General features: G+C 45.8%; 1 protein-coding gene across 1 annotated transcript; it reads left to right on the top strand.

The window, feature by feature from the left end:
* The first annotated feature begins 1,187 nt into the window (after positions 1-1,187).
* On the top strand, positions 1,188-2,420 carry LOC120894478 (microfibril-associated glycoprotein 4-like). Its single transcript, XM_040297077.1, has 3 exons — positions 1,188-1,397; positions 1,455-2,216; positions 2,278-2,420. Exons 1-3 carry the CDS (start codon positions 1,276-1,278, stop codon positions 2,393-2,395), a joined length of 1,002 nt encoding a protein of 333 aa, XP_040153011.1. The 5' UTR covers positions 1,188-1,275; the 3' UTR covers positions 2,396-2,420.
* The last annotated feature ends 16,660 nt before the right edge of the window (positions 2,421-19,080 follow it).

Raw genomic sequence — 19,080 nt, 5'->3', positions numbered from 1 at the left:
ATTCACCTTCGGCATTCAAAACGGACGTCCTCATCCCCTCGCGTGCCCCCGTACCTTGGCTGCCACTTGCAGCTCGGGGCGAAAAAGTCGGACCGGCACTGTTTGGGCAAAGTGGGGATGAAAGTTGTTTTAATTGAATTGACGATGTTTAGCGATTTTGAAGTGGTCTGGCTGGAGACGGTTGGAGCATTGTCGGGAGCAAGCTCTGGACGTTTTTCAACAGCGTATGCTAGAATCATATGCGTATCCGTCCTTCCTTTCTTGCATTTGTTGTGTTCTCAGTGGATGAAAATTGTTAAAAAACGCTCCCCTATTTCTGGCCTCCAGCCAATGGGAGAAATAGTTATGATTGGGCCGAGAACTTAGCAGTAGATTAGGGGTAAAAAGTATTCATTTAATATGAGCCACTTTAATGCCACCGCTTCTAATGCCACCACTTCGGATGGGGCCAGATGTTGATGGAAGAATAATTTATCCATCAGGCTGTTGTTTTTTGATGACGCTTTGGGATTTGGGAAGCCTGTGTCCAATGTCCAGCGAGGCAATTGGCAACCACATGCTACTAACCGATTCTTTTTGCTTGCATCGCCATCATCGTTTTTAGCATCAAACAATTGAATAAGTAATGGCGATACGGCGCACTCACCGACCATCCGATGGTGCCGGCGAGGTATCGCTCATGAGAATTTAATTCCACGGACGGTGTTTTAATTACAGATTGCAGCATCAGGCCTACAGCAGCAGCAGCAGCAGCAGCAACAGGGACGGTAAGTGCACACACGTCATAAAGCAAATCTCGCACCGAGCTGTCCCCGGGGTGCCATTTTCGGGATGCATTTAGCACTTAACTGGCGTTCTGGGTTTGGATGGTTGGACATTCGTAGGCGACACGCGAGGTTCGTTTGCATGTTGATACATTAATTCACCTGTGAGAGGGAGGTTTCTGATGTGATTATAACATATGACTTTGACGGTTTGATGTTCTAGTACTTGTGGTAAATTGATCCTTCCTAACGATAGTTTGGTTTTTAAATGATCAACGTTTTCTTATGTGTAATGATCTTGTTGAATAATTTGTTTGTTCGTGACTGTGAACTCTTCAAAGTGAATGCGTAAACAAAAACCTACTCGAAAAAGACGTCAAAAAAGATGTTTGCTTTTGTACGCCAGCACGCTTTGCTTATCAATCTCAATGCTACGGAACTACGGAGTCGCCGGGTGTGCGGTTAAGCAAATGATCGTTTGCATTTACTTAAGAAGTTAGTTGTTCATAAAATGATCATATTTTTAATCTTAACATTAACTGTTTCTCAAGCGATTGGTGAAGTAGAACAGAACGCAGGATGTGGGTTTGGATTCGAGCTGTTGATGGCAAAGTTAGAAGCAATCGAAGACAGGTACGCATGGTAGAGATGTGGAGAAAGTGTAGCAAACTATAGCTTCTAATGTTACAGATTGATTGCTCTTGAAACACGGCTGGAGAATGCATCACCAAACACAATACAAACCGAGAATATTCAAGCAGTCCAAAAGTCAGAAAGAATCGTTGAAGAACGTTCCAATATCGTTCCAGTGCCTGAGACCAACAGCAACCAACCAATACAACAGCCAACAGAGGCGAAAGTCGAACCCGCACGGTCAAAGTATCCACTCGGCATCGAGCCTACGGCAGAACAGCTTGCACTAGGTGAAGACAGCATTTACAGCTCGTGCCGCGAGGTCCCATCCAGGGTCAGTGGCACATTTCTTATCAGAATTTCGGACGATGCCCGGCCAATGAATTTGCTCTGCGATGCGCACGCAAACGACGTCGGGTGGATCGTGGTGCAGAATCGTTTCAACGGTTCGGAATCGTTCTATCGCAAGTGGAGCGACTACGAGGCCGGATTTGGCAGCTTGGACGGGGAGTTTTGGCTCGGGCTGGAGCGCATTAGCCAGCTGGTGAACAATGGGCGCCGGTGGGAGATTATGTTTTTGCTGACAAACTGGGGAGGACTTATACAGTACAGCAGGTTCACCAAGTTCCAGTTTGGCAATGCGGATGATGGATATATGCTGAAGCAGGCGACATCTTACTCGGGCAATGCGGGCGACTCGATCAGCCGACATGCGGGTATGAAGTTTACAACGTACGATCGAGATAACGATGCGGCACCGTACAACTGTGCGAAGAAGCATCGCGGTGGTTGGTGGTACCATCAGCAGTGTGTTACCAGGTAATTGTATAGAGTGTTGAACAATTGCAGATCATTCTTAGCATACTTTTTTATGTTTTAGCAATCTTAATGGTCTGTACGGGAATACGTTTAGTGATCAGTCAAACAGTTGGATGACGATGAAACCTAATGGTTGGGGATTGAAGGCATCTAAAATTATGATACGTGAAATGTTGTAAATGGCACTACTACTTGTAATGGTAAATAAATGTACAAGAAATGATTTTCGATTAGTTTTGTTGAGTTTAAGTGTCGTTTTGTAAGGTATTGTTTGTCGTACAAACAAGAAGTCGGTGCATAATGCTGGGATATAATTTGCTACACAGCTTCGACAATATACGCAAACCGTTTAAAGAGAAGAAAAAAGCCTTTGGGCAATATAATTTTTAAAAAAATATTCGAACATCAGTGTTAAACGAGTAAGAGTTATTAACAAATTTCTGATTACTTTTGGAAACTTAAAAAAACTGTGAATGGAATAAAACATTAATGAAGTATATACAAAATTTCGAACAACTATGTTCAAAATGGTTGATAAATAGATTCTTTATAGAATGACCAGGGCTGTTGTACGAGTAATACATAATTTGTAACCATCCATTTAGTTTATTTTGCAATCTATAAAATGTTCCTTTTTTTTTTGCAACAAGTCCAACATTTTCCTATCTCACGGCGCATCTCCGTTTGTCGCAAGAAAATGGTCAATGCCTTGAGCGAATCCTTTAAGCCGTACCGCCCTCCTTCCAGAAAACGACCGCGCAGAACAAACACCAATCAATACAGAAATCTGTTGACACAGGACAAAAATGAAAAACGGTTTGTTTGTCCCGTCACTGGCAACGCTGGCACTCCAAAACTAAGTTCACCCTCTTGTCGGCTTCACATTCGCTTCTATAACAACACCGCGCGCACCGGGTGAAGAAGGGGAATCTAAAACCAAACACTCGCCTGACGCAGACTGGCAGCAAATCCACTGGCAAAAAGAAAGCCTGGTAGAAGCAAACGACAAGTGGCACGGCATGGTGAGATGAATTTGAAACATTCATTTACTTTATCGTCTATTTCGAAATCCGTTTCGCAGCTGACACCACTGTCACCGAGACCCCGGGGACCGAGTGGCCGGCGGCCGTGTGTGCAGGTGAAAAAACTGGCCGCCCACTGCCCGACTGCGCCTAATGGGGGAAAAGTTTTGCGCAATTCCGAGCTGACCATTCCGGTCGCTTGTGCTTGGAGGGAGGGTGCGACCAGAGCCAGGAGGAATCGAACCGGAATCGAACTGTTTCGAAAGGTGGCACATATTTTTCTGATGGTAGGTCATTTGATGAAACTCAATAATCATAAGCATCGGAAATGGCATATCCTGACAGGCGGGCAGGGCACACGGGCCTACGCAATCGATACGCAAACGTTCTGTGTGTGTGCGTCTGTGTGTGTGCGTCTGTGTGTGTGCGTTTGTTCTTGGAAAGCCGACCGTCACCTGTACCGAATTGGTCATCATAAATCTTCCCCCTAGTACGCACAGGATGCGGAGCCCTGGCATACGCACGAAAAATGTCCATTTACTTTACGGGGGCAGTTTGGCTGTTTTTTCTTGTTCAAGATAAAGGCGGGAATGTTAAAAAAATAATAATTGAAGACATGCTGTTTGGCATCAGCACAATTTCCTTTGCTCCGAACGCGTTCCACTGACAGGGGACTACGTGTCTGGGGCAGCAAAGCACATTCACCCAAGGAGGAAGCAATTTGAACTTTCTTTCTCCGGTTCCTGGACCTCCTCCCGAAGCCAAACGGACAGTGGAGGAGTGAATGAAACTCGGACAGCTTCCGGCAGGACATAAAACGGGCGGGCGGTTGAGGCGAGCGAAACGAAGGGGAAAAGGATGTATCCCGACTGATATCGCTTATCATTTCGGGGTTTGAGTTTCGCGAACGATATTTCATTTAATACGTTCGGTTTGACAATAACCGATGCGAGAGAAAACGGGGATAAATAAAATACTTTCTAAAGTGAGTTCCCTCCCGCGTAAGCGTAATGATTGAACTGTGTGGCTCTAAAGTGAAGCATGTGGCACTTAAGGTGACGGTTTATTGCTTCGTCCGATTGTAGTCCGAGCTGTTTTTATTTATGCATTTTGATTTGCAAATAAAATCTAGTCCAGCGTTCGGACTGGACTGTCATAAACAGGCCTGGTAAAGGTAAGTCGAGCAAAGAGAGTATGGCGAGATTTATCGCGCTCCCTGCCTTATTGATTCGCTTCCTGTGTGTTGCCCCCGCCCGCCATCGGGCAAGGTACACGAGAGCACGAGCAGATCGTAAAGTTTTGGGCAAGTCTATTAAACTTGATAAGTGGCTGTTGAATGGGTGCACGGTTCATGCTCGCCGTCACGGTGATGATTGAATTTCTTTACGAACGCATTAAGGCTCTCGTTGCGACTGATAAAAGGTGTGGAATGATTTAGGAGAGGAGCATAACTAGGAGGCGGTTGGTTTGTCCGTTGATGAGGGACTTGGTTTATGATGTATTTTATCTGTAATTTAAAAATTGAAACAGTTTTTTCCTGGGTATTCAAACAGTCTAATTCAGGGAATTATTCCCAGACAAAGAGACTTTCCGTTCAGTAGAAGTGCATATTTTTGCTGAACTTGAGACTGATCTTGAAATTGTCTGTATCTGCCCTTTTTCACCATGTTGCTAGCTACTCCCTTGCAGTGACAGTCGAAAGACGTCCATCGAAAAGTGCAACCCCAAAAGTGCGGAACAATTGACCGGGCGTAGTGGCTACTTCATTTAAATCCACTCGATACCTGAGCAATCGCTGCCGAAAGGTGACTACTCTCGAGTGCGTTCCCAACCATTCCGTCCCATCCTTCCCACGCGCCCGTCGATTGAAGCGTTGTTGCCTATTAATTGCACACTGGCTGAGATGTTCTTGAAATGGCTTGGTCCTAAAATCGAAGCCCTCCTTTTTTCTACGCTTGCTGTAGATGATAAATGAACCCGAACGGACACAGCAAGAGAGAGAGATGGTGCACGTGTGTGTGTGTGTGGTAAAGGGCTGTGTGTGGTTGGTGATAAGCACTGGCACCGGGCGTAGCGAGTAAGTGTTATTCAACCACACGCTTTTGCTCCTCCGGTGCAGGTTTGCAAGCTCGAGGGGCATATGCTCTTTTTAGAAGGACCTTCTGCAGCAAATTGGTAGAAGACGATGGACTCCCACTCGTGCGCAACACTTGGTCCGCAAAGCCGTCCGAGAGGGGGAGCAGTGGTGCAAAGTATCCGTTCCGTGCCGTGTGCGCACTTGATTGTTGATGCCAGCGGGCGTAGCAAACCCACCGTACGTGTGGGTTTTCGGTTGCATCGAGATTGCTCTCTTGAGAAAAACGAACGAGCAGGTTGGTACCGACACCGACGGACACGGAAAGACAGATAGGACATGCGAGCCAGCTGGAAAGAGTCGTCCAAATCAACCCCGAGCCAGTTGGGGTGTGAGGGGAATACACTTCCTTACGCTTCAACCGTCGGCGGATCGAGATAAGGGATTTTTAATATTGTGACGTTTCCTTTTGCTTTCGCTCCCGCACGAACGAAGGGCAGCCAAATTCAAACTTGGCAGTTTGCTCGTGACACACCCGACGCACGGCGTTGTCAGGCGAGCGTTACCTTTTCCCCTCGATAGAACAGCCATCCCACCCATCCATTTGCCACTGTTCCGAAACAGCTACGGCCATGCGGACAATGGGACAAGAATCATCAGGTACTTTTGTCACGATTTTTCTGCATTCAACAATGCACCGCAATGCACCGTGCTTGGGGGAAGGGTGGTTAAAATGCAGCGACGATACCGCCACTCGGGTAGCGTCTGTTAGGGTGCCGTTGGCGTTAGTTAGGGATAAGAGTGCAAAGAATAGCACTTCGGGCGTCTGTTCCGGGACTGCTTTTCCTTAGTCAGAGCTTTTCTTTTCATTGAACAGTGTCTCTGCTGTTGTTGTTGCTGTTGTTGTTTTTGCCGCAGCTGCTGGCCAACGCTGTGTGGCATACGTTATCTTCAGCAGTTTGAATGGGACCGTTGGAACATTGGGATTTGCAGATGCCCTTTTATGTACTGGTGCCAGACTATGAAATATCAAATTAAAGGTTATCAATAAACCAATTCTAAAATGTACTTCATTAATAAGGAATGATTGTCATTTATGGGAATATAAAAATATAAAAAAAGAAATAAATTTAAAATTGAACTGGTAAAACAACACAATTAACCATGATTCTAAAAAGTAAAGGATTAAATGCGATCTGAAATATTTCAAAATAAATATGGAAGGTCAAAGTTAAAGATATTAACTTAACAAATAGAAAAAATGTAACATACATTTTGAAGTAACGGGTTATAGGTACTAAAGCATAAACTGAACAAAAGAAAAACGAAAAATAAAAAATAAATAGTAAATTAACCTAATAAAAAATCGAAGTAAATATAACAAGTAGAAAACAAACAGAACAAGAACGAGTGAAATGTTCTAATAACGACAAAAAAGACAGAAAAACGAAAAAAGAAAGAATTTACAAGAAAAGTGTTCTATTTACAAAGAATGTAATCACACAAAAATTAAAAGAAAATGAAAAAAAATGTGCACGTTAAGCTAAGAGATCATAATTTGTAGATCTGGAAACAAACTTAAAAACAAAACTAACGCACTAAAGGTTCAATCTGTAATAGTAGTGAGAGAAAAGAATTACGTATAAATATCTGATTCATCATGAGTATAAACATTTTTAATCATCAAAAGTGTACTAATCTTCTACTCTCCATTTTGACCATGGTCATACCCACTGTTAGTGATCAGTAACATTCTTAGCCTTTAAAAATATGTGAGTTTAAATACTCTTGCTTCATTCGCACTGGCTGTACACGCGAGACACCGGAACGACAACCACCCCGGAAGCGAAAGGATACTTGGTGGGCATGAAGAAGGAGACGGATACCTACCCACTTTTCTTTCATGTGTTTTCTCTTTTTTCAACCCATCTTCCAGCGCCAGCACAAGCAACCAGTGTGTGTTACGATGCGCTCGAGACACACACACAAGCGCGCTCGCGCGGAAACGTACCCGCAGAAGGGAAGCGTTTTTCGTTTGATGTATTTTCACTTTTTATCGTAATAAATGATGGCACATCGCTGCAGTATAGCGTTCGAGAGCACGAAACAGACAGCCAAGCGTAGGAATGAGGACCAAAGAAACGGAAGAACTCCAAAAGCTGCATGGTCCAAACGACCACACCAGGAATTCTTCAGAGAAGGGGTTTCTTCGCTTCTCTTTTCTGCCTCTTCTCGTTTGCACACTGTAGAGACACTTTAAAGCTGCCATGGTCCCGTCGAGGCCGAAGAACAATCGCTCGCTCTCCAAGCGTGGCAGCCAAGGGCAGGAAAGGGGCGCTTGGAGAGCGACAAGCGTCTTGCGCGACATCGTCGCGTGTTGAATGCGCTTGTGACAAAGCGTTTTATGCAGAACGTGTCTGCAACCGCGAGTGGGAGATGGCCACTCGTGTCGGCTCGGCTCCCAGGGGCCGGAGAACAGGGAATCGCTGAAGCAGTCGTAGAAATTGCATCGAATGCACATCGCTGTGCGGGATGCACATTGCATGGGTTGTGTCCTCTCCCACCACCGTCGCCAGTCGATTGGCCACATACGGTAGCATCAGACATGTACGTACGTTTCACTTAAAGGAACACACAAGGATGATTGTCCCTTCGTGCGGTGGTGACGATGTGCACTCCTTGCCTCACTTCTCCGGCGACGGCCGTGACAGTGAGTACCTTTGCGGAAGGTATCGGACACCCGCACCCGTGGGGGTTTATTTTTTCTCGCCTCCCTCAAGCTGCCACCTTCCCAGTTGCAGTCTTTTTTTGCGCTGTATATTTGATGAGAGACGGATTTCCTTTGGCGCAAAGAAAAATGGCACTGCGGGCGAGGATGTGTGGCCAGGCAACATCGCCACCACTTACTTTGCATAAAATTCATCTTTATACATCCTGACGTGTTTGAGTGTTACTTCGTGATCAAATAATGAAAAATATGATTTTGTTCGTTTGCTTAAAACTTCTGCTTCCTGCTCTCGTTTACACTTACGTACACATACGGCCACACTCCTTTGCTTCACACATGACAACGATGGAAGTGATTGAGCCGGGAAAGTGGCGTCTTCTTGTGCTCTTCGCTTGCATCGTCAGGCTTCCGGGTTTCTCGACCGTCTGTGAACGGTTTGATGCACGTTTTGTAATGATGGAAGCCACTTAGGATTTCTGGTGGCTTGCTTCCCTCGCTTCTGCAGGCGGGAGTGTCTTCCCAAGGCTCGGAATCGTCGAATGTCCCCCGGAAAGAAAGGTGCACACAAAGGACTGAGAATAAATGCGAAATGGTAGTACCACAGGTGGTGGGAAATAGTGTATATGTGTGGTTTGCAATGGAATTGCAATCATTTGCGGTGCGAAGTGTTGTGCTGCTGATGATGATAATGGTGAGTAGGTTTCGGGTTTGGTGGTACAAACGATTCACCTGTCAATGTCACAATGGCATTTTGGAAGGAATGGCATTTTTGGTGTTCAATAACCGAGAAAAGAGGACTCAATTGATGAAGGTCACACAGTACTTAAAGAAACAGAACACAGATTTACTATATAATTTAGTATGGCCTTTTAACTTTACCCAATTGAAAACGGTTCACTTAGGACATTTGATTTGCTACTTAAAATTTAAACGTTTCGTTTACAAGAATTGTTATATGCAAACGCAACATAGCGCTTCCCAGGACGAGATGTGTTAATATGCTAATGGTTCACAGGTTTATCGCTGTGTAAATCTTACCACGAACGTACGAACCTGAAAACGGGCCCATCATTACGACCGAAACCATTCCCGCACAGCCCCATCAACATAAAAGCGAATGAATTCGTAACGCATTTGCATTTGCTGGCCAGTGGCCGTAGCCAGATCCAGACCAAAATCAGGGAAGGATTAGGAAGTGGAATTCCATTAAACCAGCCCGGAAGAAACTGGCCGTAATATACAAAACGAATTGAAGATCCTTCTTGAGCCGGACATCGATCAAGGAATCGGGATGGGCCGTACCAAGGAGAGCGAGTTACTTGCGAAATCTACACCCTATCCAAACAAAGTCCATCCCTTCCGTTGACGTACATTCCTCGAACAGGTGATGGCAAATAGCGTGGACTTTAAGGTCCGTTCGTTTGTACCCGAGCCCTACGGGCTATCACTTTACTCGGCGTGTGTGTGTGCCTGTGTGTGGATCCAATGCCCCTTACGGTTACGGTTCAAATCCTTCGGCAGCGGCATATCACTTGACACGAATTGGACACGTCTTGAGTTTTCCCATAATCTGTCTCGAATCGAGAACCCTTTTCCCGGTGCGTTCGTTGTCCCGCCTTCCGCTCGCTGCCTAGATGGAGCAGTTCGGCCCCTTCGATTGCAAGCGTCCGGTACGGTTGAATAAATAGCGGAACCCGGACCCGGGCAAAGCTGCGGGAGGTACGGTGTATGGTATCTGTTTTCAAAGCAGTTCACATTCACAAATGAAGCCTTTAATGGGTTTCTTCGTTGTACAGTAAATCTACAGTTTAATATATGGCCCCTGCCAGCGCCCGTGTGTCTTGTGCGTTGTGCTCGAAAGCGATAGTGCAAACGCTAGCAGATATCGGAAAGCAGGTTCCTCTTGGTGTGGAGTGAAGGCTTGTAGAAATGTTTTCTTGGTAATTGTAGCTGGGGGGGGGGGGTATCACCTACCCGTCCGCGTACGGTCGGGGCACGGTGTGCCAAATGGAAAATGTGCACCGGATCTTGGACGTCGTCGTATCTTGCCCTGCACAGCCATTGCTTTGCGTCCGTGTCGATGTTTGAACCCCCCAAAATTCCCTTGCCCAAAATGCTGAGCTCCCTTTTCCGTAGCAGTGCTTTAATGTGAAGGTATTAAACGGGTGTTGGGAATGGGAAGGATCTCGGGCCATGACCGAAAATAGCTCCCCGAGACGCCGCCCCAGTGTCGGCACATCGGGATGTTCGACGATGGGGTAACTATTTATAGATAAAGATGTAAACACAGGACTTGATTCATTATGTTACACATCTCGTCGTCCCAGGCCGAGCCGAGGGGTAAACCATACATGGCCAGAGTTGAGAGCACTGAGTCGTCCTCGGTCGACTTAGGCGGTGTCGAAACAACGGGTCATTGGGATGGGAGATGAAAATCTGCCCACCAGGTTGTGAAGCTACTGGTTGCTGGCCGCTTGTGTTGTCCAATCTATCCAGCAGCGATGTTGTAAAGAACCTTCCACCACTTCAGGCAGGCTGTGTCAGCCGAGAGGCGCACATTCATTGTTTGCAGGGATTCAACTTGTTGATGATGGATCCAACCGAAAGCAGGGCGAGCCTTTTGATGGATGACGAAGGAAGTTGGGAATTAGGAAACGGGTAGTGCCGTTGAATTTGTGTCTTGAAGGAAGTGGTGTGTGTGTGTGCGTGATGTCCTGTTATCAGGTGACGGATTGCGTTGGAATGCTTTGTGCTTGCTGAAGCTGAACTAAACGGATAGTGACACCAGAACTATAAAGTGTTGGCTTTAAAATTTTACTAAATGGCCTAAATGGTCGAAAGAAATGGAAACAAAAGACATTATAAGAAGGATGGATTTTTGTCCTTTTTTGTTGTTAATAATCTGATTTTTTAAATCAAGATTTACATATTTGTAACGTAGTTTATGTAAAACTGTCATTATTGTTATATTCGTATCCTAAATACGGTCATGTTTATAAGATTCTGTAGTTACAAACATACTAGCAAGTGCACTGAAGAGTGCCATAGCAATAAGCAGATCCACAACAATACAAACACCAATAAAAGGTTTTTCCAACAATCAAACTTTAATACGAAGTGAAATGATGGAACGACACAAACCTGCTTCTTCCATTACTGTTGGTAGCGAGTTTTTCCACCACGTACTAAGTGTCATCCCGCGCACCATCTGTGACCATAGTGACCGGGCAGCCTGGAGCCCGGCTCATCTATCAACACAGGAAGCCATGCTGAACAGCCAGCCATACACCATCCATCCAGCCACCGTACGTGATGACGTTAGATTCTTAAGCACTTCACTGCTGCTTTCTTTCTTGAGTGGAGTTTGAGTTTCCGGCCAGCAAAATACCCCCTTACAAGGAAAGACAGCTTCTGCTTCTACTGCTGCTGCTGCTGCTGCCCCTCTCTGAGTGTCCGGAACTGCAACAGTTTCGGACATTTAATGATCGAGTGTTTGTCGCAGCGCTTCTTGCCCGACTTGTGTCTTGACTTTCATGTATGTGTGTGTGTGTGTGTTTGTGTTTTCTACTTCTATAATTGCGACAGCAATATCCGCTTTCATCTTGGTCAGCGAAGCGCTCACTATTCTCCTCACTTGAAGCTAACCCACAACCGACTTTAGCCCGGAAGGGGGAGCGGGGGAGGTGATGGTGGGGTGAGCGCAAGTGGTTTGCAAACCACCGATGAAGGCGAGCATCTTAACCCTATTAGTTTCTCTTGGTGTGTGGTGAAACGGCCTGAGCAAGACACTCGTTCGTCCCATCCCTCGCAGCCTGGGACGCACCGTAACGGTGCAGGAGGAAGTAGAACGCTCCTTCTTTCAGCGAAGAAATCGTTTCATGAATCGTCCTTTCACTATGGTTGCAGATAATGGTGGTACACGGTAGCCATTCACGGGGTGGGATCTCATAAATGGATATGAGTATTATGTTCATAATTTATATTTAGTTATTAAATTTCCTCCGATAAAATCGTATCGTTCTAACGGCAGCCACACATACACACACACACACGGTCGTCCTATCTACCTGACTGCACTGCCATTTGGCCAGCAGTCATCGAACGTTACTAGCACCGAGCAGTGAAAGAGTATGTTAAACGGTGAAAGTTGATGCTTAAGTACCATTTTAGTCCCCAGTTCCTGAGACGTGAAGAGCGCTTCCCATATCCCGGAGCGTGATGCTAGAGTGCGAAGATGACGGAGAACAATCTCGATTGGAGCGAGGAGTGTAACTGGGCAATGGGTGATAGTAAAAACCGTCCATCCCAGCGCACAACCCGAACGTTATTGACAAGAGTATGTGGACTGTATGAAAATGACTACTAAACGGGACTGCGAAGGGATGAACAGTATGTGTGTGTGTGTGTGTTGGATCCCGGAGATGTTAATTAATGAACATGACGAGCCAGTTGCTGGTGAGCGTACGGCGTAATGCAATTATGGCTGGTGAAAGGTGCGAAGGTAAATGGCATTCAAATGAAGTTAAATTAGCCACCATGCGAAGGATAAGTGTAATAATGGGCTATTATTGGACAAATTTTAAGCAAACCAATCGAGAATGTGGGGAATGCGAGGTGCGAGGGCGTTGTACCGGCGACCGGCGGATCCTAATGTGCCGGAGAGTTATGGAAGCGATTAAAGTTTTTCGATGTTTCGATGCGACAATTACGACCGGCGCTAATAGGCACGAATGGGAATTGGTGGGTACCTGGTGCGAACGGAATCGATTAACGTTGTGGTTTTATATGTTAGTGCGAAGGAAAAGTGAGTTAGTTTGGGGGGTTTCTTTGGTTGGAAGAGAAGAGTATTTCCTTCATTGCAATGAAGGATAAATGCTAACGATCGCAGTGGTAGGTTTAGGATGTTGGGGGCCCTAAGCTGTGAGAAGAGTCGAAGCTTCAATCCTTGATGAAGCAGAGGAGCGGGAGGGAGAGCGATGCTCATGGTCGCTCAGTCCGTTTACCGTTAAACCCGCCAATGAATGACTAGATTTTGTATTGTAGTGACGTATGCTCATTTATTCTTTAATAAATCAATAAAATGATGTTTGTGCTAAAATGGATTAACCTTTTCCTGATGCTACCTGAAGCTTTACCATATTCAGTGAACTATTTCAAACAATTATTGCTTTAAATTTTGTTTTAAACCTCCCTAAAGATTCAGTTCCCACAGCTAAGGGCAGCATCAATACATTTATGTTAAAAACTCACTGGCTTGTCAGTTCTGTTCCAAACTTCCCATCGTGCTACCGTAAACATTCGGACTAATTCACCACTCGGTACCGACTCGGGCGTTTGCTTTCCGGGCGAAAAGTTTGCCTGACCCGTTTTGGAGAAAGTTTAACCCATCACGGCACAACTTGCGCCATCGATTTGCCCTGGCGCAAAGTAAACTTTGGCCGCACAAGAAATCAATTAATTTATGCTTCGGGGCGTTTTCCCATCCCCGGTTGCTGTTCCTTTGTAACAGAGTGACAGAGAAGTGGGAAGAGTAAGAGGGGACTGTATAGGGGGCCACGTTTTCGGTTGGGTTCGATCCGGTTGAAGGAATCATCTTGCGAAGCATGAAATTTGATTTTGAATCCATCGGCTTTTTCTTTGCAAGAGTAGCACAACGGCTGCTTACAACAAAAAAAGGGAGATGAATGCTCGAGCTGATCTGATTTCATTTCCATTATGGAATTTGTAACTTTCTTTTCCCTCCCTCCCCCAAAACCGGGCCAGCGATGAACCCATCGCTCTATCGCACTGTATCTTCGCTGTGTAGTAAAGTAATTTTTTAATTGTGTTAGCTCACTTGGCCCATTGGGGGCGGTTGCTGAAGACATGGCAGCGAGGGAGGGAACCAGGAAAGGAGATAAGATTTTCGGGACGGCTTAATCAAAAAACTAATTCCCGGGCAAATTGGTGCGAGCCGGAGGAACCGGCGAGAGGCCGGCGAACCCAAAAGTTTTCGATTGATTCCTCTTTTTCTGGAATAAATCCACCAGCCGGTTTGGGCAACAAGTTGTCTCTAAATATTCGTCCCGTTCGCTCAAACAAAGAACATGAAAGGGTATGGGGATGGGGGATGAGGCGGCAAAAGGAGGTGCAGGTTGGCCGTAAATATTTACTTAAATTATAAATTCAAAACTCCATCGCACAATTTATTATTTCTTCGGCTTCGGCGGGAAAGCTTCGTCGGAATCTTCGTCTTAACAGGTTGTTGCTACGAAGTGGATGGGTTTTCATCCTGTTGATCCTATTTAGGATTTGTGGAAGCTCTGGTGAACCGGAATGGAAGGAGTTTTTCTTGCGATAAATTTGGAATGCCTTGGAAGATTGATCAATGGTGTTAGTTTGTAATTTTATTTACCCTTGTTGATGTGATTGCAGGGTGTAAAAGTGTCGCCGTGAAAGGTAACGTTTTTTGTTGCAACATTTATAATAAATTAAGATGCCATAATTTGTCACCAAAAATGCGGCTTGAAACCTTCAATTTGGAAACAGGTTTTTCAGCGTTCAAATGGCGCATCCCGGAATGGGAATCGTTTTAAAAGTACCTTCTCATCAGAATTGCACCACATCCACACCATCCATACCATCGTCATCAACATCATCACCATTACCGCACCACTATTGTCTCGCCGGATAATGTTTGCACAACGGAATGAAGAGAATGAAAACCCAAAAAAAAAGATAAATCCTCGATCCTTTACGGCACAAAAGCGGGACACCAACCAGCATTTGCCAGCATGTGCGATGGCGCGCTTGCTCGCTCGCTCGCCGGACCGCCATACAATAATTGATTAATTTCGGCTATTTGCTCAATTTGTTTGAATTCAATTATGTTGTTTGTACGAATTATTTCCGATGACTGATTATGATTTCACCACCGGCTGCAGCAGTGCTCGCTCTCACCACCGCGCCCTGCTGTCTTGTCCTCGTACGTACGCACACAAACACACGTGTGTCTCTCCCATTTGCCAATTCCCGTTTCGGGGGGCGCATTGTTTCGTGTCCAGCGGGAAAACTCGCCTTTTTTCTGTGAGCGAAGAGTTTTGGGGCTGGATTTGCTGTATTGTTGTTCTTTCCTATTCGTATCGTTGCTGGTTCTGGCGGTCCGGGGTGTTCGAATGGGGTGTTGGTAGCAGACAGCTGGCGGTGTCGATGTTTGAGTGTGGATTTGAGGCTTAAATTTCTGCATCCACCTGCTAGTAATATGCAGACGCAGCGCTCACGTCAGTAGTGTGGTTAGAGGGGGGCTAGAAAGTGATGTGTTTGTGTAGCGGTTACGAATTAAAGCCCTGTTAATCCGGTTGATTTTTCCGTGAATTTTGGTGATTTACTTAGCAGAGGTAATAATTTAAATATTTCGACGAGCTGTATGTGTGCAACAAAATTTCTGATGGTTTTATGTTTGAAATAGAGTCTATTTCAATAAAAAAGATAACTTACGTTCTAAATTTATAAACAGTTACTAAGTATTTACTAGATTTCACTCATTGGTCTCTTTGGTCAGTACAATTATCGTTCCAACTGTATTATTTAGGATTTTCCGATTGGATTTTGACAGTTGTATTTAAACATGTAACCTTCAATAACAATTTCACACCCATTACCCTTTTATTTGTGTAAAATATAATCAGATCTGCTGTTCTGTCACCACCAACGGCCCCCCAATCCCGGAATTGAAAAATGCGTCTTGAAAGGTGTCTGTAAATGCGACGAGTTGAGCAACCGCACTGCCTAAGCCCCAAACTTGCAACACTCTAATCCGTTACACAAACCGCCCATCCGTGCACCATCCTACCCCCCAACCAAAGAACCAGCCGTGCCAAACGTTGCATAACAAATCGATTCCAGCAAACAAACAGCACACAGGCTTAAAGTAAATCAATTCCCACCAAACTGGTCGCCCCTCCTTCGCCCCGGTATCGTCACTAATGCTGTGGTGCAGAGCATTATTTACACTGGAGTTTACTGGAACTGGCCGATCGGTGGACGAGCCGGTTCCATGAGGGGAGAGGGTTTACAGCAAATGCGTTGGAAAATGTGAAAAGCTTGTACCTTGTCCTTTAGGCACCGCACGGTGGGTTTTTTGTTGCTGTTGCTTGTTGTGTGCAACCCCATCTAAGTCCACTCCAACCCACACATGCACGAGGCACAAGGAAAGGTGCTTAGGGTTGACCCAAAATCCGTCACCACTGTGCACCACGACGTTTAGCTCGGGACGCTCACACACATGCACTCAACCTGACACGCACTGTATATATTGTGTTCAATCTGCCGCTGCATCTCGTTGATCCGGTTACGTTGTGCAAGTGGACCGGCTTCATCCGGGATACAGGATTGTGACAAAAACCACACACACACATACATACACGCATGTGCTCCATTAGATAGGTATTTGTGTTTTACGACAGAGCCCAAGCATACCCGAGGGAGATTGTGGTGAGAGCATTTGAGCCGGCCGGCATTTAATTGCGCTGCGACTGCATTTACGCGTGTAACGCAACCCCCGCTCTCTCTCTCTCTTGGTGTTTGCGTGCGTACGTGTGCATCTGCGCTGCTGGACGTGCCGCAAATAATTCGAAAACAATTATCAGTTTTCAAATTCATTGAACAATGTAATCCTCTTTCGTGATCGAGTCCACCGCTGGCCGGCGTTGCGTGTTGTGAGGCTAATGGATATCCAAATCTGATAATGATACATGGCTGGTGGGCAACCGAGGTAGTGGAACAGCAGTGTCGAGGAGGGGAGTTTGAAGTGCAGCACCCACTTGGCACCTCGTTGTGGCATGTGGCAACAAACTGAACAGCGCACCACTTTGAAGAGATATTGCTAGTGTGTCTTTTCACAAGCGCAGTATGCATAGAGCCCTATCCAACTATTAAACGCATGCACGTATTATCTACCAGCCACGTGGGAGATGCAGTTCGCTCAACTGGGTTTTATAGTTGTCCAATTCATGGCAATGTGTGTGTGTGTGGAATGGGAAGAAAACTAATAAAATTATCGTTTTCCAATGGCTAGTATTGTGGGCTAAGGATTGCTGCTCGAGCTAGAGCATTATTTGTTCTCCTAGGAAAAGCGGAAGAAATCATGTGCGAATTCCTCTACAAAAGAGATGCCAGAAGCCGTCTCAAAAATATATGATTAATCCCTTAGGCATAAGAGAAAGTGCTATTTTAAAGCTATGCAAAGCAAACAAGGCAAGGCAGGGTATGGAAGCTTATTTCATGTCGGTGCTAAGTATGTTGTGCTGAATGCGCTTTCTCCAATCAGAAGGAAACATTTTCATGGCCCCCTCGGACTGCGGCATTGGTGTATTTTTCCAACGGCTCTACTTCAGTGGCGTGAAACTCCGTTTAAGCCTATTAGAACCAGCCTTTTTAGGTGAATTTTATGATTCTTTGAATTGGAATGCTTAATACATTATCAAAATTACAATATTTCTTTGTAGTGACAAATCTTTTTGAAAACCCCGAAACAACTCGTATGTTTGACATCCCTGACCTAGTCCCGATGGTACCGTCGTAAAAATCTTAAGCATTAAAAGCCTTTCATATACAAACGCTTCTCATTACGCATACACCCACCCAGACACACACACACACGCACGCACCCACAAGTGTATACACATACACATGATCGGACCCGGATGGGCACAAAAATCGGACCAGTCGAATTGGTTTTGATTGTATTTTATTTCGCAATTTGTAGCAGAGCTTACGATCTGTGCCAGCTTTCGGTATCGGTATTTTGGCAAACGAGCATCAGCGTGCACCCCAAAGGGGTGGTAAATGAGCCACTACCCTGCGGGCTGAGGAAATATTCCCAGCAGAGCACAAAAAATCGCTTTGAACTAACCGGTTTATTCCAAGTTGTGCCCATTTCCCTTCTCTCTTACTCTAATGCTATGGGATGGTTTTTGGGGCCCTATTTTTGCTATGTTGACGATGGCAAAAAATATTTCGCTTCCTACCCTAAACCCCAACTCCAACTCCTACAGCTTAACCGAAATCCTTTGCGCTTTGCGGCACGCATTTTCCGATCATCCTAAAATTGCTGCAGCGGCAGTGAGGGCTTTCCGGTTTCTAAGGCTTCTAATTGAACGAGCTGCCGAGCCCATTTTTCTACTGATCTCCTGCTGGTCAGCGTGCCGAAGCAGCCACCGGTGTTCCGATGCGCATAAGCCCGCTCTACAAACTTTCATCCCGCCGCCGGCACACCCGGGGATATCAGGGGGAGGTCTTGCAAGGTTTAATTTTATCATCCACGGGCGCAAGCTAGTGCTGTACTATCGGTTTTTAGTTGAACGATTGTTGCATTGCGTACATATTCCATGGTTGCTCGTTTCGAGCCAGCTCGAAAAACTTTCTCTACAAAAGCCTCGTTGGTTGCTTGCATTCAGTTCCGAGGTAGCAAACGTAGCAGCAGCAGCAGCAGCCGTAAATACCATTTTGCCCCGTTTATGTTGTAGCGTTCGATTGCGCTGCAGTGGTTCGGGGGTCGTGAATTGCGTCCATCAAGCCAGTTTGCGGTGCGATGCTGTGGAGTGAAGAATGGAGCAGATTTTCAGGAGAGTATCGCCCCCTGTTCGATGGCATCCCGGGATGCGGGCACAAATTCGGCGCAGCACGTTTTCGTGTGCCTGGGTGTGTGTGCACTTCAGCACAATCCAATCCAATCCAATCAGTCACAGTACGGTGGAGAATTAGAGAACGGCTACTTTGAACGCACCGTTTCGTGCGTACCTACATGGGACGGGACTACACACACACACACACACACAAAAAAACCCCAGTCGTATGTGAATGAATGCATGCCCGTACCGGGCGTCTCCATTCGCTTCCCACTGGTGCATCTGCTAGCAATTTGTCGGTGTAGTTTGTTGTTTGTTTTATTCCGTTTTCCGCCTGCGCTGCGTGAAAGGACTTGTACTATGTGCAGCATTTTTTTTGTGTGCACGGCCACTACTCCGTCGTACACTTTCAGCTGGGGCCGATTTTCTGCTT

Source organism: Anopheles arabiensis, chromosome 2, assembly GCF_016920715.1.
Source record: "Anopheles arabiensis isolate DONGOLA chromosome 2, AaraD3, whole genome shotgun sequence".
NCBI classification, from domain to species: domain Eukaryota; kingdom Metazoa; phylum Arthropoda; class Insecta; order Diptera; family Culicidae; genus Anopheles; species Anopheles arabiensis.
This window is presented reverse-complemented; position numbering and strand designations above follow the sequence as displayed.

Coding starts and splice junctions, on each gene's coding strand:
- LOC120894478 (XM_040297077.1), top strand. CDS start 1,276: ATGATCATATTTTTAATCTTAACATTAACTGTTTCTCAAGCGATTGGT. Junction 1,398..1,454: donor TTAGAAGCAATCGAAGACAG/GTACGCATGGTA, acceptor CTAATGTTACAG/ATTGATTGCTCTTGAAACAC. Junction 2,217..2,277: donor CATCAGCAGTGTGTTACCAG/GTAATTGTATAG, acceptor TTTATGTTTTAG/CAATCTTAATGGTCTGTACG.